Here is a 27,546-nt window from a genome sequence, read left to right on the forward strand (position 1 = left end):
AACGTGACTGCTCTGGTCACAATGTCTTCTACATGGAACTCAAGTGGATTATGGTGCCCTTGAGATGTCTGCAAGAACATTATTTTTCCCATCTCAAGTTGGCATCCATCAATGTTAAACTGAAGTCTGCATTCTACCATAGAAGATTTAAAGCTCTTTCTGCTACATGCAACATCATTCTCTATGAAGGTATTTTAACAGACAGGCACAATACAATTGTTGTATTGCAACAACTGTGTTCCCTTTTACCTCACTTAGCTATTTTATTCCTTTTTTGTATGACTTGAAAGAGAAGTTGTTGACAAAACTTAAGTGGTAGAAAAAGAGATTTTAGAAGACCTACAGAGGGAGGGACCTTGGCTCCACCTATACTGATAACTATGAGTACAAGCTTTGATTTGACTGAACGTGTGTGCTGTTGCTGAAAACACCTGCTGCAACTAAACATAGCAGGAGAAATGGCAGCATGGTGGTAAGGCCTAGTGCGGGAACGCAGAGCAGTGTAGACTATGATTTGCAGCCCAAATGTGAGGCTTTACTTTCAGCCCCACGCCGCAGTGTAATCAGCCTACACCTTCAGATGATCAGAGGAGCAAAATCTCTGATGTTCCCAGGTGCCAGAAGAGAACATACTCTCTTTTCTAGCCATCTTACAGCACTTACAGCAAGCACTCATCTTTGTTCATTTCATATTTATGAGGTTTATGGGGTTTCGTTCAGAACTAGGGGCCAGATGTATCAAACTGTTTTGCCCATTTTGTGTCTATGGGAAAATGTGTTCATACATATGGCCCTAGAAGTACCCACTCATACTCGTCCAGAGCAACACCGTGCACCCGGAAGCACAACATGCACCTGTGCTGTAGGGCAGCATCTTACTTGTATTTCGGATGCCGTTATGAAGGGATTCTAGCCAGCTATGAGTGAGGCAGCCATAGAGAGGAGGGTCTTAACTTCACGGGCAGTGATAAACTCCTGGAAACTACTCAAAAGTAGGGAGAGCGGAGCCTGGAAGTAGCCACAGGAAGGCTCTGTGTCCAAGTCTGCACAGTGCGATCTGTCAAGTATGTGGTGCTGTTGGTGAAGCACTGAAGCTCAGTAAACAAAGTCACTGAAAAGCAAGGATACCAGGCTAGTTCTGAACATCCTCAGCAATGGCCTTGACTTGCAGCTCCTGCTCCAGCACTCGGGGCTCAATAAGCAGAGCAGTTTCTAGGTCACAGAGGGTGATCTTCAACAACAGTACCACAGGTGTGTGTGTGCAGGGTGAGTGTTGTGCCTTTGTACACGCAAGGTGACCTGTGTGCTTGTATGAGTTCCGGTTCAGCACATTAAAGGCAGGCCTAAAGGCACTGCCAGTGCTTGTTCCCAGTGCTTCAGATTCTAGCTCTTACTCTCTCCCTCTGCAATGACTTGTCTGGGACTTTGTCATGAAGGAAACCATTAAGTTCCCATTCACACCGGATCTTGGATACAGATGAATGCCAATGTGACCTTCTCTGCACTGTTGTAGAGACTCCAGTCTTAGGTCCTTATTTCGAATGTGGTACATGGGCTAGAATTCCCTTTGGCTAAGGTGCCACTCGCCACATTTGTTTAGTATGCGCTCAACAAACTCTAAATAAAGCCAATCATTTACCTTCCCGTGCATTATTGTCTATCAAATATACACTTATAATTAGCAGACTGCAGTGGCCATAAACACATTTAAACGACAACAACTTCAGATTTTGCTTTTACCTTCCTAATTACGCATGTGCGCTGGTATTCTGCAACCTCACGCAACAATTGCTGGGTTCCGTTCTCCTTCTCCTCCTCCAGCCGACTTTCGAGTTCGAGATGCTGAAATTCCAAATCCTCAAAATGTTTATTTTCTATATCCAAGAGATCAGCGTCCTTGAAAGAAATGCACACTTTTAGTCGCAAGGACAAAAATATGGCAACATGAATTTTACACATTTAAATTTTGCTAACGAAGAAAAACTTAAGTATATGCTTGACACTATTTTTACTAAGCTACGGAGTGCTATTTTTCTGAAGTCTGAGCAAAGTGACGTAGATCTGGGATATTTCAGCTGACCTTACCCATATTATATGTCTAACAACAGTTCAAAGGGATTTGGGACATATAGTTTATAGCAACAGCACTTTACCTAAATATGTAGCCTGCCTAGCTAAAATTAAACTGTCCGGTTTAGCAGTTATATTACTGGCTGTCTCCATATGTAAATATAAACATCAATTAATGGCCAGTCCAAATGGAGCAGCATGTCTAAATATAAGCTGCTAGCCAGCTATTAGCCACATGGAGATTATATATTTTTATTTTTTTAAGAATGTTCCATTTCTTCACCAGTTCATTGTAGCCCTGATTATGTCGACCGCAAATGTAATTGAACGTGCCGCCTTTTGCATGACCTCAGGCAGTAATAAAACTTTTACTACTTAAAAAGATCAAGGGAACAAAAATAATTATATTAATTACATTACCTTACATAACATTCATTAAGCTACTCTGGAATCATTACCTCCATCTACACGGACACACCCCAAATCAAGCATTTCATCAACAGAAAAAATTATATTTTTACATCTGGTGGGTGGGGCAAATAGAGTGAGTTATTAGAGCCACATCATCCTGTGTTGTGTAGAACCAGATCCAGAAATTACCAAAAACGAATTGATAGCGCATAATATTCGAATTCTTTACTTAGATATGCAGGCCAGTTTGTCTGCAGGTTACAGTTTAGAAAATACTTCTAGCACAGGTCTCAAAACGTATGACGTTTATCCTGCCATTGTCCAGGTAAAATGCCTGTTGAGTTTATTTGATAATATTGATAAAGGTCTAAATTACAACATTTAAAAAATATATTTGTATTTAACTAGTAGGAAAGCTGTGAGTGAAGGGTGATTTCGAAAAGGGACACCAGGATCTGAGGAGAGGTTCATATATCGGTTATATCTCAGAACCACGGGTGCCTAAACCACCCGTGGCTCAACAACGAGGTCGGAACAACAACCTCGTTCTAACCACTAATGCCTTTACCACAAATGCGTTTACAATGATTTTACTGTTGTAAACGCACTCCTGGTAAAGGCATTGGCAATCAGGATGCACGACCCAGCATGCTTCCACCCCAGCCCCCCAGCCATCCCAAAAACTAAAAAAAATACCTGCTTCCACCCCACCCTTAAAACCTAAACCCTGCTCCCCCCTAAACCCTAATCACCCCCAGCCGCCCCAAAAAACAGCCCCAGTCCCAGCCCAACTTACCTCCTCCTTCACTGCAACCACTACGACTCCCTTCTGTACCTTAACCACACATGTGCGTTGTTCAGACATGCGTGGTTAAGGTACCAAAACCAGGATGTCGTGGAAAACGAAAGCGTTGTTTCGCTTTCGTTTTTCACAACCTCGTGGTTCCGGACTCGTTCTTCCGGGTGTTTCCCTCATATATCACCACATATCATTTTCTGGCAGTATTTGTCCCCAATTTTGTTTCAATCACATCCAATTTAAATACACACTTGTGAACAAGTACCTGAAGTATAACCTTTACATGGTAATACGAAACAGAAGTACATTTTGTTCCTAACAGGTTTAACCACAGTTTCCTTTGGCCCATTCAAAACAAAGATTGCCAAAGCAATTGGTCTTAGCATTTCAGCCTACTGGCTTTTTAAGTGCAGTATTAGGCGTTGGGGGATTGAATGAGGGAAAACATACATGGGACACAGCATCAGGGAACATGGGGGACGGGGAAAGCACTCAATGGAGGCTGCAACACAGAGCATGGGGGTTGCACTTAGGGGAAGCACATGAAGGACAGAGCAACAAGGAGCACAGAATGGTGGCAGAAGCATATGACAGAGAGATCTGCAAAACACATGCACTATCATTGCGTGCTTAACCAAAAAAAGGAGATTCCTAAAAGTGAGCAGTGGAAGGATACAAGTCAGCCAAGCTAAAGGATGGTAAAGAGGCTATGCGCTGGGGGAGGAACATGGACAAAATAGGACAAGGAAAGCTATTGAATAAGGAACAAGGACATAACACTGATAATAAAGCCAACAAACAGTAAGCAATGGGCAGGCTGTTAGCCCACTATAAGTTCTTGGTAAGACCACAATAGGTCTTTTGCAAGTAGGCAGTTTGTACTGTAAAGTAGGCTATACCTAAAAATAGAATAGTTTTTGTTAGAAATGGGGTCTCTAGTTGGCAGTAGTTTGCATCTTGTCCATCTAAGGGCCCTCCCTCTAGCCACAGAAAGGGAGCCACACAGCTAAGATAACCCCTGCTTACCACTTGGTAGTTTGGCACAAACAGTCCGGCCTATCTCAGAGACAATGTGTAAAGTATTTGTACACACACATACAGTAACACAGTGAAAACACTACAAAAGTACTTTAGGATACCACAGATGGGTAATGTGCCTGCTGCAAAGAACATGTACCATGCAAAGAAAAATGTTATGTGTATAGCTCAGTGGAATACTGCTTTTGTCACAGAGATCCTTTTGTTACTGTGCAGTTCATAAATTACAATCATAATCTAGCACAGTGAGCTATGAACTGCCATCAAAGAACTGCATGCAAACTGCATGGCACAAATTAGAAAGTTATGTTTTTTTCCCCAGTTTTTCATTATCTTTACGCTTCTAGAAAAGGTTTGCTTGGGCAGAAGTACGTTCTTATTATTCACGTCAATGCTAACCACTGTGGTTATCTTCTGAATCCTGCATTTGTGCTTCTCCAGACCAAGCACTCTTGGAAAATGCCTACCAGTATGGATGACGTGAATCCTACACGTTGTAGTCCCCTGTAAAGTGCTCCCATACCCTAAACTGGTATGAGGGGTGCTATAAAACAAATAAATTACATGTGACAGAGAGGCTGTGGAGAGGTAAGAGGCCCTTATGATTTTACTTCATCCCCCACCACATATTTATGTGAAAAAGCTTTCTCAGATCTTATGTACCTAAAAAATAAAAACAGAAAAATGTAGAATCTGACCTGAGTTAGCTTTCCTAAACAGAACCAAACATTGAAAAGTTAGTTGCTAAGATGCAGTGCCAATCTTCAAATAAAAAGTTGTCGATTTTTGCACATTTTTTCAATATAAAATAATTATATCTTTAGTAATTTGAGTAATTGGTGTGTACTTGTTTGTGTATTTTTTGCAAATTACTGTTTTCATATTTGAAATTTAGATTGTACAAATTGGTTGGGGATTCCCAGCTTCCAGAAGTGATTCAGTGGGGGTCCTCAGGAGTCAAAAGGTTGGGAACCACTGCTCTATATAACACAGCTCGCAATTCATTCAGGATATCTTACCTGGTATGTACCTGCTCCTAATCTGAGATCTGCAACCTCTAAGTGTCTATTTGTGCCAAGGCTCAAGCAAGCGTCTTTGGGAAGGTAGAATCTTTTTTTCTTAAAACCACAGACTTATGGAATGCTCTCCCCTCGAGGATAAACATTTTTACAAATATTTTAACGTTTAGGAAATCACTCAAAACCTGGGTTTTTACTCATTATTGGTATTTTAGACTTCCTCCTCCACTGGCAGGTTTAGCTCGAGATGCCTACGGGCATTCTTTGAGCTTTATAAATATGAAATACAAATACAAATACATGTAAATACTTTACATTTTGGGTCTAGTGTCAAGAAGATGTTTTGCATGTAAACATGTTATTACAATTTAGCTGTCAAGCAGTCCTTACTAAGAACATGCATAGATTGGACTTTGCGTCTGACCCTTCCTACCATTGGCTTTGTGCGACCGGCCTCTTTCAGCCACTGGCTTGGGAGTTTCTCAATCATGTACGAGCTCATTCTGTTGGAGTATTCATTTGCTATTTGAGTGTATTCTTTCGCCTCCACCTGAGCACTTGCATTGACCCACCCGAGGAACTACTTACAGCTACAGCCCTATCTATCCACTCCTGCTAGCCTTCTAAGTTTATCTAGCTCTAATGCTCTAAGCAGATTTGGCATGTGAGTTTCATCTGGCGTTAGGTTACGATTTCTTTAATAACTGAGCCCATGGACATCTTTAAGTTTTGATATGGCAGCTCTTACGTATTACTAGGGATTAACTATTGAATTGGTATGACTAAAGAATGGATAAAAATGCAGGAAGCTAGAGAAGCATTACATAGGCTTACTCTACCAAGCAGTACTTTCATTGCTTTGCATTCTAGGCGCGAATCATATCAGTGTAGGGATTCTTCCATTCTGCAAACTGGTGTTTTATCATTCTTGTAGAGGAGCAACTCCATTTCCAAACATAAGAGGTGGACAAGTTGTCCCAAAGTAGCCCTTCTTCCTTGACTAGGACAACTGTGGATGCAAGCAAGTAGTGCAAACCTATGCTCTTCTGCCAAAGGCAGGCCTGGGGAGCTACAACTAGATGAGCATCAGACAACACAGGCTCGAATATCACTTTCATCCAATCCTATTAAAGAACTAGAATGTTAACATCATGTTTGGGTGGCTGAAGAAAAGTGAGCCTTGAATATTAAATGTTAAATTCATAGCATTTGTTATGGCGGAGGCTGCAGGAAAAGCACAAAAAGCCAGGTTAAATTCCCCTCTGCTAATGCATATATGAACATTTTGTTGTACAAATTAGAGGGTTTGTGTTTCATGTTTAATTACTGAACCCTAAACGTATCCAATATTTATTTGTATTCAAATATCATCTTACCACAACTGTGTGCTCACTGTCTCCATCCACTAGTCAAGTTCGATCTTCTCCAAGTAAAAATATGGATACATTAACATTTATAGAAAACAAGGAAGAGGATTTTTAGAGGGTCACTAAGTTGTTTGCTAATTAATATCACATTTAAATATATTCCTTACTAATCCCTTTGGGTGGACAGATCCTTCCAAGGAAGGGCTGTTTGGGAGTATTTCTTTATTGTTCTTTGTTTTTTTCATTGAGCACAAACTTCTACTGGCTCAACATCCATTGATTTTGGGCAATCAGTACAGAGTCAACCTCCATGTTCCTATCCAATTTCCCATGTACACGCTGACAGAGCGTGGATGTACTTATTTCATTGCAGTCTGTTTTGTAGGTGTACAGCTGCACACATCAATGATTTATGGTGCAATTATGAGTGACTGTGTGCGTCTGTGTGAATATGTGCCTGTTCTATGTGTGAAGGCACTTTGCACTGCTGATCAGGCTATAACTGATCTTTATATAATCCGTGTGGGAAATCATAGCTTGCACATTTGCCATATATGCTGTAATTGATCCCTGCATGTGAGGTAACCTTGTGGGCTGCAGCATATGCTGTTCTGTCAGCACTGATTTGACATCTGAGTGTGTGGGAAACGTACTGGATGTATTGCTGATGTTCAGTGGAAGCTTCACTACTGCTGCCCATGAAGTACCTGCCCGTATTATTTGTTGGTAACGCATAGCGATAGTTACAAAAATATGTTCACCAGGCAAACGCCAAAACCTTTGCTTTATAAATCCTCCTAAGGTTTGGTTGTGAACTACAATCAGCAAACTAGTGGGCTATTGTTTTTCCTAAGGAAGCAATTTTTATGTCTAGAGTTGAAGATTGAGGAATGAGCAGGGAGCCACCAGCATGTCCCTACATTTCTTAGATTTCAGATGGAACCACGGTCCACATGACTGTCCTTCTCAGCTTTTAGTAGGGCTTAACATAATTGTTTTAATATTTTTATTGAGCATTTATTTTGCATTTATTGTACAAACAGTACATTTCAGTAGCTACTTGATACAGCTAGAGGTCAGTATATTATACAGTGGGCACATGGATTATATAATTTAATATGTTGCAGGACTATCTGTGAGTGTTCCAGAATGTAGGGGTCCACATGATGTTTGTCAATAGCAATCAGACAGGATCTAAGGTTGGAGACAGTATGAAAAAGTACAAGTCAGGTGAGCATGGTCGTGTTTAAATGGAAAAGGATCAGGTGAACAGGGTCTGAGAGGGAAGGCCACGTAAAGGCAGGCTCTGAGTTCAAACTTCTGCCAGACAGAGAAGGCAAGGTTCAGACCTTGAGAGTTTGGTGGGAATGCACATAGGTCTCAGATGTTTAAGACAATCGCTTTAGCGGCAGTTAAAAACAAATTCAACCTTTGTAGAAAACTGTCTAGCTAATTGCCCTTCTCTGACATGGTGGTCATGGTAGGTGCCACTCTCCAAAGTATCAGTTTTGAACAAATACTGCGTGTCTGGTCAGAAGGGGCGGCACAGGTCTGGTGGAGGTGATTCTTGAGTCCCATAGCATTGCCACTTGCATGCCTCATATTGACTGTTCACTTGCTGGGAGCTGGATTGCACTCTGCCTCCAATCTGATTTCCACATATCATGTACCTGGGAGAGTGCGTGGTGGGAAGTTAAAACTGCAGATTAACAACACATTTTTCTTTCTGAACATGTGCAAAGTCAATCCTACATGTTAGGTTTTATATCAACTCTGACATTCATCTTTTCCTCTTTCTGTGTTTCTAATTGATATTGTGAAAGAAGGGACAGCCACATTCAAAGATACCATCCCTTCATTACAGAAGAATATTACCCACATGGATGGACTGTGTGTCTTTTCTGACGGAAATAATGAAAATGGCCAGTAAAAATGTTTAGGAAGTTATATGCAAGGGTGGGATGGGAGAACAGCTAGCTTTCCACTTTCCACCCAGCTGAGTGGTCTCTGCCTCGAGGGCCAGTGAACCCATGGGTGGAAACGTGTCTGCAAAGCAGAGCAGCTCATCTGGTAATGCAAGACTGAGAGGGCTTCAGCAGCCTCCAGCCCTGAGGGCAGAGGTGGGTGCGCTGACTTCCTATTCACTGCTAAGATGCATTTGAAAGCCCTACCTATTAAATATCATTTCAAAGTTTTTGAGAGGATGCTTTGGACCAAGTTAGAGATGCTTCCCAATCAGGCTTAATTCTCAGTTTGCCCTATACATACATAGACAGTATTAAAATGTACATGCTAGATTAATGGCAGGCAGTGCTGGGGCATTTCAGGTATGCTCTAAACGAGGTTAATGGATTTTTGCACACCTGAAGAAGGGGTGGAGAAAAAGTCAACAGCACTCTCAATCAACCTTTAAATTTACAGTATGATCAATTGGGCCGCACAAGGAAACCCAAGTCCCGAATAATGTTAAAGGGTTTTGTTACAAGCTTAGACTTGGGTTAATATGAACAATTCTCAGGACAAAACTATAAAGATACAGAATTTTGATTGGATGTCCATGTTTTGTAACAACTGAAGCTTAACTAACATCCAACAGACTAAAAGGTCTATCAATGCAATATAAACATAAGCACCGGAACCTGATGATCTGAAGATAATCGTTGACCAGTTCTAACCCTGAAGGCAATTTAAACAATCCCATTTAATTGACTAAGCAAACAAATCCACAAAAGAGACAAATCACTAACTGATATTTGCTGGCTACAAAACATGGGGACAAAAATAAAAAAAAAGTAAAGGACCAAAAGAATTTGGGAAAACGACACCTGGGGCAGGATAAAACTAACTAAGGTTGGCAAAAAGTATGTAAAAAGGGAAGGTGTCAGAATTTCAGAAGCTCTGTCAAGAGTTTTCTCAAGAAATGTTTTAAGTCTTCTCATCTCAGCATTAGGGAAGGTGCGTAACAAGGGCAAAGAGGTCTGTACCTCTCAAAGGCCAGAGGAATCAATTGCAAACTACAGATGGGGGGTCGGCCTAAAGTCCAAAAGAAGTCTGTCACTAATCCAACTGGGGAATGGTAAAGTAAAGTCCAAAGTGAAAAATTATGTGTCCATCCATCACACAACATGAATCGGAAGGTTTAATTGCCCAATCATAGCCCATCATATGACAGTCATTTGGTTCCCTTTACCAACATGGGAAAGGCATCCATCCGCCTCTTCAGTACGATTTGAAACAACTGTATATCATCCATGTTCACAGTTCCTCAATGTACCGGAAACAAGGTTACTTTCTCAGGCTCTCAATGCATAAAACAATTGGACATTTTTTTCCAAGCTAATATTCTATGGAAACAAAGTCTGAAATAAATGACACGTTAGCAAGCATGACTAAACATTTTTCCACACATTTCAGGAAACAGGGACCAGCAGGCCTTGCATAGGCTAACTAAAGCAGATTATAATGGCACATTCATTCTTTGTCAATTAACACACATATAACGGTAAAATTATATCTTCAGCATTAATAAGCTTTGTCATTATTCATGTCACAGTGATTTTAAAGTGAAATGACTTTGTTTATACATTTCAATAGCTATTTTAGGGAAATACATTTTTGACATTATCATGAAACTTTTAAAACATTTTATTTGAGAAATTCATTGTCTTTTCAGTGAAATCCATTCATTAACATCATGGGGAAACACATGGAACAAATTAATTCATCATACATGAGGCTTTAGGGCTACACCACATTACATTAGATAACTTTTCTACAGTGAATGCGCACTAAAATAGGCTTTCGTGCACCACTTTACAGTTAACTTGTTTTGAAACTCAAAGAACATAATGCAAATATGGTCACATAAATGGTTACTCTGACATAGAAGGTAGCAATAATACTTCAGCTACATCAATCCCCCCTCTGATGGCATATCAAGCCATCTTATCATATTAAAATCTCTGAGGTCGTACCAGGTAAGATCTTCTGGGTTCCTCTAACTGCTTAATGTCATTGTAATAGATACTTTGTCTATTTTAAAGTTCATACTCCTCTTTTCTTCTTCCCCTCTCTGCTCTCTTTACTTTCATTTTCTAGTATAACTTGTAAAGACCAAACACAACTAAGGCACACTAGGCTATTATCAAATTAGGTCTCAAGATATTGCCAATAATTCATCAAACAAGGTTTCCAAACCACTTTCTAACTGCTGAAAGACAATTTCCTTTTGTTTCCCAAGCACCTGTTGCTTTTAACTCCTTCAAATCCTCTTTTAGGTTGGTTATATTTTTAATGTACTTTCTCAGCCCCTTACTGTTATCTGGTATAAAAGTGCATTGTTGAACTTTCAGCATCTTGCAAATTTGGCCCTATTTCGCAAAAGAAGGATATATAAAGCAAGATGTTTTTCGAAAACCATTGATCTTATGGCAACCATTTCTATCTCAATTAACAAGAAGGCCCCTGCTGTATCTGTATACAACTTATCTACAATGGTTGATAACCTTCTTATCTTCAGATCATTTAAAATCATTCCTACGATTGGAATCATTGCACTAAAAATATATGCTACAATCTCTTAAGCACTGGCACCTCTCTTTACTCGAGAATTTGACTTCTTATCCCACACAGGATCTTCAAAATGTTCCACATGCTAAACCTTTGGAAAAACTACTCATAAATAACATGTACCATATCATCCTTTCGGTAATCTAAAATAAGCATGCTTTCCACAAATGAAATAAACTCCTGTAATTGCTGGATCTTGTCTATTTATCATGAAGGTCCAAACACTCTTAAACAAAGTCACATGTCTACACTCCCTCGTACCTACAAACATTGTGTCAGTTTTTGATCTGGGCTTATATGCACATAGGGCATGATTCACAAAAGTAAACTTAGACCAAAAGTCTAACTTTACTCATAGTAAAGTTAAACTTTGGTTTAATTTTAGACTTTTGGTCTAAACTAAGACCAAACGTCTAAATGTAGACCAACATTTTAACTTTACTCATAGTAAAGTTAGAATTTCGGTCTAAGTTTAGACTTTTGGTCTAAACTGAGTTTTTTGGTCTAAGTTTACCTTTGTGAATCAGGCCCATAGTTTCCTTACATGTTTCCAGTCTAAAGTCAAGGCAGCTTGACTCCCTGCTGCTGAATGGGCTTCTTCTTCTTTTCCCCAATCATGGACTACTACTCCTACTTCTGCCTTTGCTTTAATTGCTCTTCTTCCATCCTCAGTTTCTTCTACAAACTCCTTTTCTACTGAGGTAAGGATACAGGTCAGATTAGAAGCTTGACACCTGTGCTGCCAAATGCCAGGCTTGCTGAATAAGTAGGCTGCCTAGCCTTTATTTCACCTCACTCCTGTTTTTTCCCAACAACTGATACTTTTTGCCAACCTATCTCATAGCAGAAACATTTTCATCATTGCTTCCTTTCACCCTTTAAATCTGATCACCTATCTTGCTAATCCTTCTTCTGTTTTACTTTCCTGTCTTTCTTTGGCCCTGGATCAAAGTCTGATGATGAAAAATAAGTCTCAATCCCCAAAAATGAGTGCTGGTGCTCACCACCTACAATCATAGCAGAAAGTAAGCACAGCTTTTAGATATTAACAAATAGTGGTGAGAAAGTGGAACCTTGAGGGACCCAACATCTAATTGCTATCTTCTTTTCACACATTCCCATTATTTCTGGGGGTTATGTAATTCTTTTCAAAACAAAGGTGGTACAGAACAGCTCTTCACTCTAGGGACCTGTGGTATCCTGTGTCCTTATGTGTTGTGTGTAGTGGAAGCTAGGAGGTAAGAACAGTTGGAGGGAGAGTGGAGACCTGAAAGGAACTATTTGCTGTTGCTTTACCTTAAGGGCCTAAGATGTGATTATAAATATGTAGACTGGACATCCAAGCTAATATTTGCTTGGGACAGGTCTGGAGGCACTGACTACCCAAGTTCTTCTGCTTCGGCTAAAGAGGTCCAACTGTCTCCAAGGACATTGAAAATAAAAATGAGACTGTGTTGTTCAAGGGTATACTGTGTCCTAAAGTCACGAAACACCACTTACCTGGCAACTGTACATACACAAAGCAGAGTACCCTGTCTGCCACACTCAGTCTGCTCTGTTTACAATTGGGAAGACAGTCATGTCTCTGATATGCCAACGAAAAAAAACCTATACCGATGTGCCAACTGAGTTGGGACAGTCAGTGTAGATGCATAACACTGTATGCCATATTTAAAAAGAACAGTCAAATTAACTTTTTTTCATTTTGGACAATGAGAAAACACTGATGGCTCAAATCAGAAAAAAATTAAGTGATCCCACACACTGCTGAAAAACAAACAAGTTTGCTGGGTGGCGTCTGAACATGGCAGCATCTCAGCAGAATTTCCATGCCTTCAGAGGAGCTGCCATGGCACAAAATCCTCTGAAGGCACAAAGATCTCTGCAGGGCAGGTGAAAATGTCTAAATATGGTAGGCAGTAGTCCAGTCATGGTGGAAGTGGTATTACCTCTGCAACCTTGATGGATGGTGACCCAATGAGGCCCTAAATATTTTATCCTGGTCCATTTAAATAAGCCATCTAAGGTAATGTGCTATTAAATGTTTGCTCTAGGAAACTGTTGCAACCATCTTGCTGGTATCTGCAGCAGTGATGGAGAAGATACCCTGTTTCTGCAGTATGTGGGTGCTCTCATGAAGGTATCTTTCACAGTGGGCTTTTTCTGACAGATTAAAAATGTAAGGCGGAGTGAGTGTTAAGATGATGTCTGGACTAGAGTCCTCAAAGACGTTTTAGTACCTTTTACTGATTACTAGAGAGCAATTTGTCAGGCTCAAATACAACGTGAAACACTTCCCAACTTTTCAAGCTGTCCTTGTGGAAGCTTGGTGAAGCAACAAAGTAGTTTATTGTACTACAATAATGGATAACAATGAAAAAAACAAAATGTTAAGCAGTAATAAGCACCTCACAATCACAACTAAAATCAGGGGCGAGATGTACCATGCATTTTACCAGTCATAAATGGGCCATTGGGCCATTTGCAACTGGTAAAATGCATTTTGGCATGTACCAAAGGCAAAATGTGAGTCGGTAACTTGCTACCGACTTGTATTTTGCTTATGAGAATCGGTTTTAGGAAGGGGTGTGTAAAAGGCATCCCTTCCTAATAGCAAGTTGCACTGGTATGTATGAATGTTTTTTTAACCGGCAATGCGGCTGCAGAACATTCGTACTTTACCAACTCTTTGAAAGAGGTGGTAACCCATTCACAAATGGAAAGGGGTCTCAAGGGACTCGGGGTGAATCGGGGTGCCAACATTTTTTCTGGACAGGCAGTTGCCCCACGGACCACTGCCCACTCTAAAGAAATGGAAAGAAATCTTTTCATTTTTATTTTTAAAATGCATCGCGTTGGATGCATTTTTTTGTTTATAAAAAAACTGCGTTATTTAAAAAGCAGTCACAGGCATGGTGGTCTGCTGACCCCAGCATGCCCCCATCCCTGTGACTGCCGGCCATTCCCAATGTGTTGCAAAATGTGACCTGCCTAATGAATATTAATTAGGCAGGTCCTTTGCGACCCATTTGGGAATCGAAAATAGTGTCTCAGACTGAGGATTGTACATCTGGCCCAAGATTGCTGAAAGTCATGACAATGCAGTTTTCTTGGCTTATGACTCAGTTATCTGTTTACTCTAAGAACCACAGTGTCTATGTGTGTTGCAAATATCAGCTCTATCTTTCATAACTATGCCTCCTTGACCTGGCAGACCAGCTCTTGCGTAAAATAAGAGCTCACAATTTTAAGACTCAATAGGAATGTAACTTTTACTGATTTCTAAAACTTCCATCAGGATACATTTAAGCAGTTTCCTTTTGAGTTGTTCTGACATATGAAGGCAGATTAAAGAGGGTGAATTTAGGGCCAGATCTCCGACGCATTATCCCGGTCACAAATGGCCCATGAAGCCGCTTGCGACTGGTGAAATGCATTTCCCCATGTACCAGTCCTATTTTGCAGGTGGTAGCTATTATCGACTTGAAAAACAGGGTTTGCAAGTTGCTATTAAGGAGTGGCATGTAAAGGGCATCCCTTCCTAATAGCGAGTCGCACAGGTATAAAAAAATTAAAAGACAACTTTTAATTTTTATTTTTGAAATGCATCCCGTTTTCCTATAAGGAAAATGGGCTGCATTTAAAAAAAACTGTTTTATTTAAAATTTAGACACAGACATGGTGGGTGTGCTGACCCCAGCAGACCACCATCCCTGTGAGTGTCTGCCATTACCAAAGGGTCGCAAATTGCGAGCAGTCTCATGGATATTAATGAAGCAGGTCCCTTGCGACCCAATTGGGAATCGCAAACAGTGTCTCAGTGTCTTAGACACTGTTGTAGATCAGTGTTTGCGACTTGCCATAAAATGCAAATTTCGAGTCTCAAACATTGAGGGTTGTACATCTGGCCCTGAATCCTTTTGTGGAAAGGCACAAAGCCTCAACTTTTAAACATGCGGCTGCTGCAATTAAATGTGTGAACACGGAATACTTAGGCAGCGTAATCACAAAGCCATCTCGGACCTCTTCAATCCATTAAAAGCACTCCCTGCCCCTTCAGCTCACACCTACAGCTTTCTGCTTTCTCTCATTGTGACGCTTTTTTGTTTTTCTCTTCCTCCGCCTTTCATAAACGTGTCTTTTGCTCGCAGCAAATGCTTGAGGCAGAAGACTAAGCACCAGCGCTCAAAAATAAATGCCGGTGCTCTGCACTGGAAACAACAAGCACAAATTAAGCACTGATATATATATATATTAGCTTCCATTACTTTTTTAAACTCAGAAATGTCAGTAGTTTTCATAAAAATGCTATCTGATCCTCCCAGTCCATATGACAAAATCTATATAACCATTAGGGAAAAGAGAAGCACCAGGTAGCTATTGAGCGCCAACTTATGGAGTGCGGCCCCAACACATTTTTTTGGATAAACGCTTTAGTTTCCAAATGGCTGATAGCCATGCATGAGAAAATGATCCTTTGAGACAAACGCTCTCATCTATTTCAAATGGTACTCAAGCATTATACATCATTAATATGTATGTGGAATTGCTAATAAACCAGCACAGTTACACACATCTGATGACTAGTTCCATGTGACATTTAAATTACAGGCTCAAAATTCATGAAATTTCACATTAAGCAAATTTGTGTCCTATTGTGCACACAGGCTGGTTCAAGCAGTTTCTCGAACCAGACCAGTCTCTTGATTTTAATTATACACTTGTATGAAAATCATGTGAGATGCTGACAAATCTCAGTTCACATTATTAATGTAATTGAATGTAATACTTCACAATTTTAACTAAATTTTACGGAAGAAATTACATAATTTATCACACCACTAATAATGACCACGAAACAGAGTGATGTACATGTTAGGAGTTTCAATGAAGCCCATGAAAAGGAACTATTTACCATTGAATAACTACATTTACTTACACGGACCCGGACATGAGAAACTAGGTTGTTGATACTTGTGTGGCGATTGTGCTGTGAGAGAGACAGGATCTGTGAAGATTGCTGCGAGTCTGATCATGCTTCAACAGATCGCATGGTGCACCTCAGACCTGGGAGCTTTTTTGCTTTAATCTGTGTCAATTCCATTTGAAAGAGTTGCATTGTTTATGTTGTATTCCTGGAGTTGTGCAATAGATTTCCATTGTTTGTAATTTTGTAAAGAGCCTTTTCAATGTAAGTTTACTTTAACATTTCTTTAATTTTCCTTCGAATATCATGTTGTGTTCCTAAAATGTATTTCAAAATTGGAATCTTCTTATTCCACATTGTTAGCAACTGAACCCCAGTCTTCTTTACAAATCTCTTAGTGCAACTGTATAGCTTTTTGTATTGAATCTTAAACAAGGTTTCACAGATGAAAGGTTTATAAAGCCCTTTTGATGTTACAGTGCAGCAATAGGTCCTGAAGTGATATGCTAAACTAAAATCAACTGAATAAGCAGTCTCACAGTGTCTATTAATAGTGATACAGGAGCAGTAGTGGTACATCTCAATATTTTATACAGGCAGACTAATACAGTTGAAAGTATACAGGGCCATATTTTTACTTTTTGACGCAAAACTGCGCTAACGCAGTTTTGCGTCAAAAAAATTAGCGCCAGCTAACGCCATTCTGAAGCACCATGAGGGCGCCGTATTTAATCAATGATGTTAGCCGGCGTTAGCCACCGGCGCTGCCTGGTGTGCGTGGAAAAAAACGACGTACACCAGGCAGCGCCGGCGTAGGGGGATATGGAGCTTGGGCGCCCAAAAATGGGGCAAGTCAGGCTGAGGCAAATTTTTCGCCTCAACCCGATTTGCGCCATTTTTTTCGACTCCCAACCCCCATAGAAATGACTCCTGTCTTAGCAAAGACAGGAGTCATGCCCCCTTGCCCAATGGCCATGCCCAGGGGACTTCTGTCCCCTGGGCATGGTCATTGGGCATAGTGGCATGTAGGGGGGCACAAATCAGGCCCCCTATGCCACAAAAAAAATAAAAAAAATAAACTTACCTGAACTTACCTTAATGTCCCTGGGATGGGTCCCTCCAGCCTTGGGTGTCCTCCTGGGGTGGGCAAGGGTGGCAGGGGGTGTCCCTGGGGGCTTGGGAGGGCACCTCTGGGCTCCTTCTGAGCCCACAGGTCCCTTAACGCCTGCCCTGACCAGGCGCTAAAAAACGGCGCAAAAGTGGCCGTACGTCATTTTTTTTGACCCGCCCACTCCCGGGCGTGAATTTTGCCCGGGAGTGTAAATACGGCGCACATGCCTCGGGGTCAATTTTTTAGACGGGAACGCCTACCTTGCATTTCATTAACGCAAAGTAGGTGTCCACGCTAAAAAATGACGCAAACTCCATGGACTTTGGCGCTAGACGCGTCTAACGCCAAAGTATAAATATGGAGTTAGTTTTGCGTCGGAATTGCGTAAAAAAAAACGACGCAATTCCGTCACAAACAGAGTATAAATATGCCCCACGATATCTTAGAAGAGTAAGCATGGTTTATGTATAAATGAATAGGGAGAAAAACACTATATCATATCAAATATCTCATGCAATTGTGTAGAAGCAGTACCACATCAGTAGCTGCAGGGAGCTTAAACATAATAGCCGTCCTTCAAAGGTCTCATTTTAAGATTCCATTATTGTAATACTGCACCCAGAATTACTGATACCATGGGTAATGACGCTACATTAAGGCTGCCACAAGGTGTTGCTTTGTGGCACCAACTCAAGTGGCCACTAGAAGGCATTATATTGACACAAACGGCCTTAAAAAGGGGGAAATGTAAGAAAATGTGACAATTTTGCCTGCCCTTTGAAAGTCCTTGCACCTGAACTGAGAGCAAAGTATCACCGGCTGCAAGTCTCCAACTCAGATATAACAACTTTCTCCATGAGAATGTTTCCATCATTTTTGAGCCACAGAACATTTAGATAACAAGGCATCACTAACCATGAGCTAGGGTGAAACAGTGTTGCACATGAGGAATACACCACCACCGCCTCCTTTGCAGGAATAAATTGTATTGACCAACAGAGGGTGCTTTTATTTCCTCAACATGTCAGCCTACAACATCTGGAATTTGCATTTTCTCCATTGCTAAAGCTTATAGGCCTCATTCCAAACGAAGTCAATCCCCTGCCCCTTTGTCACCCCTTCCTAAAGTACCATGAATGAGCTCAAGTTCCTCTTTAAGAATGATCTGAGTGGGTTCTCTTCCCACACCTTAGCTGATATATGCTATTGCAATAGGTGTTCCACTGAGGTGGGGATGGAAAGACTAGATGTGTTGCTGGCATTACTTTGTTGCCTCTGTGGTTACATGCATTCACTGAAAGTCCGCGATAATGGTTCACAAGCCACAGAGCACTAACGTAGTTCAGTAAAGCAAGTACATCCTCAGCTTTAATTAATCGTGCTTTTTAACAGACAGCAATGAGTCTCAACCTTTACTGACCTTTGGTTTTTCTATAAAAGAATTTGCAGCACAGGCAAATCATCAATAAATGGGAAACAGCAGTAAACACCTGTGAACTTGACTTGATAAAAGACAATTGTTACAGGGATACCTCATTGCTCGTGGTCCTGATGAATTCTTCAAGCTTCAGAAACATACAGCCAAATTGTTGATTAATTCAAACACAAACAAAGCTTTCTCCAAAGATTCATTTTATCAATGACTCATCTACTAGAGTGGAGTAGCGACAATGAGTACAGAACATGTCTGATTGGAAGTGTCGAGTTAGGTGCACAAGCCTGACAGGCTGTGTTAAGAAGTTTGGTTAATCCCTGTATTGGGCACTCAGCGTGGTCTGGGAGGACCACACCTGAAATATGAAGCAAGCTCCTGCTCTGGAGTTAAATGTTCTCTAGATGGTTGGATTTACCAAGATTGCCATCATTCTCAGAATTCATGACCACAGCTGCTTTCAGAGTCTTATATTTCAGAAAAAGCTGAGTTACAAAAAACGTTCTCCTTTCTCATCAAAGCTGTGATCGCAATACGTAGGCATATTTATAAAAAAATGCTCTGTTTGACATTGGGAGATAATTTGAATGGATACTTGAAAATGTTGTTATTGTTACACCTAGTCTAGGGATGATAGTTTACTGCACATGTAATCTGAAAAGCATCCCACTGATAGATTCCATCGTTTTATCGAATTCAATGCAGTTTGACTGTACATGTTATTGTTTTTCTTTCTGGCAAGCTATTGTCATTTTGTCAGTCAAACAGTACACACTACTCTTTTTACGACAAAATCATATATGTGAACATGATGGCATTCAGAAACCATGTAAAGTTGGTGATATTGCCACAACCAAGGGGGCCACAGACATCAGAACTCATTATAACTTTACAGAGCTTTAGATGCATCCTGAACATAGTCAATTGACTGAGCTACTGCCGTCAGTGCTTTGTTCGTAAATAGCCATTACACATCATAATGTGTAACGCTTTGCCTGGTCCATACTGTGCTGGGTGTTACTAATTTTGTTAATTTTTCTTTTGATGTCCTTTTCCAGATAAAACCAAATAAATAAAAAGCTTTTCTTTAAAGAAAAAAGGATGGCGATAGTGTCAAGAAAGGATAGACACAGGGCTGTTGTTACAAGCAGCAAAAGTTGCCCTCCTACCTGTGAATGTGGGGAGCACATTGCCCATTACATTGCACTGGGTACTTAAGTTTGTTCATTGCTTTTTCATAACCCTAAGAAATCTTCACGCACTTTGACAATACATTGTGTCTATCCCTTATGATGAATTCCCTCCTCTTCCACAGCTTGCCCAGTGCAGTTTTCTTTGCTGTTTTACATTCCCCTCAATCAGGTTGTTGGTGTCCAAGCTCTAAGTGGTGTAGTCATGCCAAAATGTGGGTTTCTTAACTGCTGTGCTCTAGGGCCTAAAGCTGCACATCACTGATTAGATTTAACAAGTCAAAACTGGTCAGTGGTGTTATGGCCTAGAATTTCCAAGTTGAGCAGCATCATGGTTGATTTGTGTCTGATCGGTCCCTTTCTGTGACAGCCAAACTAAAGGCAATACAATGGAATGTGCCCACAATCAACACCAGTAGTTCAAATTAAATCAAGTATTACATCTATTATATTTTTGCTGTCTATGCGAGTCCGCCTAACTGGAGTGAGCCTGCCTGCATATGAAACCCTTGCTTGCTGTGCCATACGTGAGCCATGCTGGAACTCATTGATGAGACCCAACAAGGTCAAAGCCATTCAGAGATTGTTTGTCCTTCTTTTCAGAGGGTGCTTAACCTAGCAGTTCCAGCTGTATTATTCATGTTGGAGCAGGACCAAGACTGATTTGCATATGGCTGGCCCAATCTTGTAATGTCACAGGCAAGCTAAAAAGTAATAATAATGTATGCTCCTATAGTAATTACCAGTGGTTCGGAATAATATTAGCATTTCCATTCATCATGTCTTTACTGTGTTGTCCTAAGAGATGTAGGTATGCCTAAATGATGATCTCTTGGTCACTGTGCTCTAATGGCTCAAGCTGGGCCATCCTGATAGGCCAAACAAGGACACAAATGGTCAGAAGTTGCTAGTGTTTCCATTCACAGGGGAAGTATAGCGCTTTTGGCTGGATAGTTCGTGTTAGAACAGGACCAGGGGTGATTTGCATATGGTTAGTTTTATTTAACAAGGGGATATACAAGCTAAACATAATGGTATGTAATGCTCTCCACGTCTTACCGCTGCTTAAAATTAATTAGGCATTCCCAGCTATCACTTTGTCACTATTTGGTTGAGTCATTCTAAGAGTCTCACTATGTGGACTTTTTTTTTTTTAATCGATGGGTCAGAGTGGGTGAGACTGAGCAGTTCCGTCTGGACTGTTTTAATGTAGCAGGACTAAGTTAGATTTACAGATTGTTGGCATACTTCAGCATTGACAAGGACAGGTTGAAAAGATGGTATGTAGAGAATATGGGCCAACTACCAATGTGTTAGATTAATCCAAGAATTTCCATCCTGGTGGTAATGTGAACAGAGCAGGGACTGAAGAAGTAGATAGGCTATTCTGGTAATGCAAATTCAGAGTTTGTCCCTCATTCTCATTCCATTATCCCTAGATGAGTCTAGGGCATATCAACATTGTTAATATCGGAGCACCTGTATTAGGTGCTCTCTGCTGCACCCTGATCTTCACTTTCCCAAACAATGAAGCCCTCATTTTTAGCAGAAACATGGTGGAAGGCGTGCGTTCCCCGCCAATGTTCAAGAACAGAAGCGGCAAAATGGGAACCTCTCTCTCTTGTTTGGCCAACACAGGAGTCAGGATAGAGGCAAAACAATGAGAGAGGTGACAAGAAGGAAAGTAACAATCTTATGCAGCTGCTGCAATACCCAAGCCTGGTGGGCCAACGTGCTAAAGACACACCAGTGTGATATCACAACACTTAAGAATTACTTAATGCATGTTTGAGTTGGTAAAGGAAGAATGTCTCACGCAGATACTCAAACAAGCGCTACAATCATGCGTATAAAATGGTTTTTCATGCAGAAAGTGCAACTAATTGTTCCACTGTAGGTAGAAACAAAAGGGAAAACCATGCTTAGATGTTTCTGCGCATGGGCTTGTGAACTAAGACATTTGTTATAACTTGCTGTTTGTTTTGAGAACCACTTTATACCCTCAGAGTGCTGTTGACACAGTCAACTACTTTTGAAAATCCCTCTTGAAATCGGACCCCCAGCAGTCCTAGTAAAGATCCCCATACACATGCTATTCAACATAATGGAAAAAGTAATGTCCTTTTTTGAAATGTTGTTTTTGTTTATATAGTAAGATAGGCGCCCGCTACCTGTAACAAATATATTTTTACACAATAAACCATATCTATTGATGCTCTGTTATCATCAATACAAATGAGACTGTGGCTCCAAAATGGTTGGTTTGGGAAGTCTTAAAATGGACTACAAACCCTCTTCAGTTGCTGCTGAAGTTGTTCTCTCATGGACTCTGGACAATTGTCAAGCTGGTTCCTCTGCTCAAAGTAAAGCTTATGAATCCTCTCTAGTTTTTCCCTCTCGGCGTCAAGCTTTAATTTTTCCTAATATTTTAACAGAAACAAAGCAAAATATGGATTACCTGAAGCAAAAGTTTAAAATCATAGGTGTATGATAATGTTAATCATTACACTTTTCATTTACTTTAATTCAGAATACCTGTTACATCATTTATTAATTAATTTCAGAGTTTTTTATAGTGCATACATTTCCAGAGGGTATCAGAGAGCTGAACAAGAGAAACTTCCCACCTGTTAGAGTGCTTACATAGGGTCATAGCCAGTTAAATACATGTTTCATGCAATAGAGAAAATCATCAACCTGTGGTAGGGGTTCCATTGAATTATATTATACATGTTTAGTTAAACATATGTTTCCTCATCAATAAATTCAGTACATGTTTCTCCGCCTGAGGTATCTGAGTCACTGTGTTCAAGTTTTTGGCAAGTGTTATTCCTAGAGGTTTTGTAGAATTGATTATGTGGGTACTACAGTTTAAGGCATATAAGTGAGGTGTGAGTGGTCAATTCTTGGATTGGGGGGGGGGGTCCCTGGAGAAGATAGTAGCAGGAATTCCATCTTCAGTGGGTTGAATTTTAAGTGGTTATGGCTAGCCAGTGTTGAACTTCCTTTAGTGTTTTATTGAGATGGAAGAGGTCATCAAGGGAGAATATTTTCAGGTACAGTTGTTTGTTATCTGTGTATAGGTGGTAAGAAAGTTTGGTGTGTTGTTGAATCGTGGTCATTGGCTCCATGTTGGGATTGATTGAAATATGTAACACAGTTGATCCTTGGGGGACTCATTGGTGTATGGGAGATGTTTCATAGCATGCATGTTCCGGTTTTGCTAATTTTCTAGTTGAGTTAAGTGGTGAACAAGTTAGGAACTGCACCTCCTAAATCTGTGCTTGCTCTTAGTGTGTTAAGTAGTCTTTCATGAATGACTGTGTCAAATGCTGATTATATGCCCAGCAGTATAAGTAGGCAGGAGTTGCTGTGACCATTGTCTTGAAAATGTCATATGTGACATTGATTATAGTGGTTTCGGTGCTGTATCCTGCTCTGAAACCAGACTTGAGGATGTCAAGTAGATCATAGTTGTTCATGTGTTGGTTGAGCTGTGTCAGTACACATTTTGTGCTGGTTTTTCCCAGGAATGGGAGGTTTGTTAAAGGCTAAAAATTGTTCAAGTCAGGTCCTGGTTTCTTGAGGAGTGGTGTGACCTGATATACTTTCAGGCTGTATGGGATTGTCCCTTGAGATAATGAAGTGTTGATTATTTTAGTCCAAAGGAGTGCAAGGAGGAGTCAGAGTTCCTTGATTAGTATAGGATAGTGGGTCGGCAACGTAGGATACAGGGTTTAGGTCTGAAATGACGCTAATGAAATCATGTTCTGTAAGGTCTCAGAATTCTTGCCATGATGCTGTGTTTTTCAGAAGTTGGGGGTCGTTGTGTCTGAGTACTCCGTCTCCTGTGGTCACTTGTATGGACTATTGGACTGTGTTTGGTGTAGATTTGTTGTTGCAGCTGTGGCCAGTGAGAGATAGATCAATTCTCTTGATCTTATCTCTGAAAATGATTTTTTTGTATTTGTTTCTTTTGTTGCATATGCACCTATGTGTGAGGTGTGATGCTGAGACGTTTTGCCTCCATCTTCTCTCAGCTCATCTGAGATGTCTTCTTTCTTTATTGATTTCTTCATTGAACCTTATGCATGATGGATTATTTGTAAGTCATTTTAGAGGTACTACATGGTTGAGTAACTCTGATGATGTTGTCTGCAGTTAGGTCTTCTAACATATGTTTGCCCTTTGCTGGTAGTAAGTTAGCACTTATCTTGTGTGGTAGCTTGTAAGTGTCTATTTCTTTGATGTCCCTTACCCAGCATTTAGGTCTATGACACTGCCCTTTGGGTCTATGTATAGGTGAGGCAAGATAGAAGAAGATGATATGGTGGTCAGACCAGTCTGCTTGTAGGATGGAGTAGAATGTCAAAGTGTCTGCTTTGGCAATCATAAGGTCTACCATGACCCCCTTACCATGGGCGTGCTGTTCCAGTATTGTCTTAGTTCATTGTTATCTAGGAAACAAGAGAGGTTAGATATTAGGGTGTTGTTGGTGTCATTCCAATGTGTATTGATGTCCCCTAAAAATATGTTGTTGGTCTCAAAGAAGGACTGTTGTGTTAAGATGTCTATTAGTTGTATACAAAAATGTTGTTGTTTTTTCGCAAGATGATAGATTATGTGGGATCTGATATTATTTGAGCCTGTTGCAGAAATTTCCACTCCTAGGTATTTTGAAAGTGCTGATTTGTAATGTGTTTCTGTATATGGCTGCTACCCCACCTCCGTTGCTTCCCTGCATATCAGTGCTTATTATTGGGAACTTAAAAGGGGACAAGCCTAAAAGTGGTGAAACAAAATCATTCAGCCATGTTTCTGTCAGGAGAGTAATGCCAATTTCCTGTGCTAGACTCAAGGAGGTTGGCTAATTTTTCTTGATTGTTTGTTGAGATCGCTGTATGAGGGCATGCAAGGACACTGTTGTCCAGGGGATCTTTAACTATTTTGAGTGGTGCTTTGGTCTAGAGCTTTTTGAATTCTGAGCACTTGGGAAGAGTTAAGTTTTTTTGATTGTCTGGCTAATGAAGGTCAGGGTACTGTTAGGTAGTAGTGTGTTTGCCATGGTCTTTATTTATTTCCATTGCTAGGTGTTTAATGTTGTTTTCAATTCTCACTAGGGTATTGCTAACCTCTTCCAGGACAGTGTTACTGTTAGGATTAGGGTGATGATTAGTATGTAGTGTCATTAGTGGTGATCATAGATCCCAATGGGGTACCATAGGTTTGGAATTGAAGAGGTCCCGGTGTTGTAGTTGTGCTAGTCATTTAACAGTAGCATGAGGCAGAAGAAGTGTGCATTGGTAGAGTGTTGGTAATGGTTGCTGTTTATTGCTCGGTTGTGTAAATATTAGTCCAAGATCTTTCGTTGTGTAGTATGAAGGACTCAAGGTCATCATGTATGGTGTGATCTTTTTGATTGAGAGATGACTGTGTCTTGTGGTGTCATGAGTGCCAAGCTCAGTTTAGGTAGATTCTATTTTATTGCATCATTTCAGGAGATGATTTCCATGTTCTTTATGTATGAGTCATTGTCTCTCTTTGTTGTGCATGGTTAGGCATGTAAGAGATGGGATGGGTGTTTGGGCCAGGGTTTACAATAGGGCTGGAGTGCTCTGAGTATGATGATAATAGTGTGGGTGAGTGTTATAAAGAGGGAGAGAGTCATAGTGAAGGAGAAAGTAATGGCTGAAGCAGGTAGAGGAGATGTGTGTGTGGAGGTTAAGTTAGTTTGGTGTACAATTGTTTATCGAGGATCATTTGGGTGTATGATGTGGGTTACACCATTTGAGTTTGAAGAGTAGGTTCTATGATTAATTATATAATGTGGTTCATCTGGGTCTGGTGCATGTTGAGTGATGGATAGAGTCTCATTGTTGTTACTTAAGAATGAGATGCGTGAAAGGGGTGTACTGTGTTGTCTGTAATCTGTGTTCTTGTCAGTGCCTTCTTTATGGAGTGTCCTTCTTTGGGGTTTGTTGTATTTTGTGTGATGGTTCTGGTGAATGAGGGCAGGGTCTTGGAGTATTGTGGAGGAGTTGGTTGATGTGGGGAAGAGTATGTTGTGTTTGTGTGTCTTGAGTGAGTCCAGGTTCTATGTTATGTGGTGTATGTGTCTGGTTAGGTCTAGTAAGGGCCTTGGGGAGTGCAAAGAAGTGAAGGTTGAATAATTGTAGGTTGTGTCCAGCTGCTTGGATCAAGATATTGCCATGTTGGTAGACAGATATGACAGCTTCACCTCTGAAGCTCTTAGAAGGTGAGATAGTGAGCTAAGTTTCATATAGGATTCTGATTGCTTTTGATACATATAATCTAATTATATGGAGGGCTATCCTTTGTGTGTGTCAATGTGTGTAAAATATCAGGTCCGTTTTTTGTATGCCTACTTTAGCACTGTAGGAGGGATCGGAAATGAGGGTTTCTGGGAGTTCTTTGAGCAGTTTGTGTTTTAAGTTCTTCACTGCAGATTTGGATAGATTTCCTGGGTGGATGGTTTTCTAGGAGTTGGGGCCATTTTATTGTAATCTGATGTTAGTGGTGAGATCCATTATGATGGTTTTCCTAAGGAGGCTTTAAAGGAGAGATGGGACGTATTCCTTTATTTCACTATGTTAGAAATATGAACCTTTTGTTTGGAGTACTTATTGTGTGCGAATTTGTGTTCTTCACCGGTGTCCTTGTGTTTTTGATCACAACACTTTGCTATGGACCATTACATTTTCAATACCTTTCTATATCCTCTACTTCCTATCATTCACATTCCTTACTTGCCTTTACAAACATATGGTAATAATACTCCATCTATTCATCCTACATGCCCAATATGACAAACTTGACTCATGTCTAAGCCTGCCCTTCTTCTTCAGAAACAAATTTGTAATCTCTGAACTCCTCTGAATACAGAACGTCTCTCACAGAACAATCCAGTTAAGCCATGTTTCTTAGAACTGAAACATCCCAGCTTCATTTACCTTTTTCCCCAAATAGGGGAAACTACAAATATTGGAGCTCTGATAACTCTGGATTTTACCAACTTTACCTAATCTGGATCACTGTTAATGCCAACTGTTCAATCAGTTCAGAATGCAATAGTTAACCTGGTGGCCTACCTCAGAAACACAGATCGTGTTATCACCATATCCTGCAATATTAATTATTTGACAGAACGCTTGTAGTAAATTTAAGCTTTCTCATAATTCACAAATATAGACATGAAAAGGCTCCACTCAACTTTAATTGTATAATTTCCACCAACAGCATGAACAGGCCAGTAGGATTAATCTTCAGCTGTCTCCTGCACCTATTGATCGTTCACTCTAACATCAGTGTAGATAGTCGTCTCAGATCGTGGAGGTGAAAATAATGGCTCTTCCCTCCACAGAAGAACCTACCCAAATGTAGAAATTTTCGAATACAACATCTCTACTGCAGTGTTCCCTCATCCATTAACTGAATCCCTGCCCCCAGTACAAATTGGTTCACTCCACAGAATGCACAGTATTACTGGCCATTCTCACTAACTCAGTCAATTACTATAATTAGCGTTATCAATTCATGACCAAGATATCGAAGGCATGCGTTATGAAGCTTGACCAAAACTCATGCTAAGACAT

General features: G+C 40.5%; 1 protein-coding gene across 4 annotated transcripts in view; it reads right to left on the bottom strand.

The window, feature by feature from the left end:
• Nucleotides 1-27,546, bottom strand: part of PHLDB2 (pleckstrin homology like domain family B member 2) — a 483,232-nt gene that overhangs the window by 178,917 nt on the left and 276,769 nt on the right. For 2 of the 4 annotated variants that reach the window (XM_069204939.1, XM_069204936.1), the window contains 2 exons: nt 22,225-22,353; nt 1,741-1,896 (listed from right to left, as the gene is read on the bottom strand). In XM_069204939.1, the coding sequence (XP_069061040.1) occupies nt 1,741-1,896; nt 22,225-22,353 (285 nt within the window). The remainder of the gene's footprint in view (nt 1-1,740; nt 1,897-22,224; nt 22,354-27,546) is intronic. The other 2 variants (XM_069204937.1, XM_069204938.1) reach the window with 2 other exon arrangements.

The sequence above is a fragment of the Pleurodeles waltl genome, chromosome 8 (assembly GCF_031143425.1).
Source record: "Pleurodeles waltl isolate 20211129_DDA chromosome 8, aPleWal1.hap1.20221129, whole genome shotgun sequence".
NCBI lineage: Eukaryota > Metazoa > Chordata > Amphibia > Caudata > Salamandridae > Pleurodeles > Pleurodeles waltl.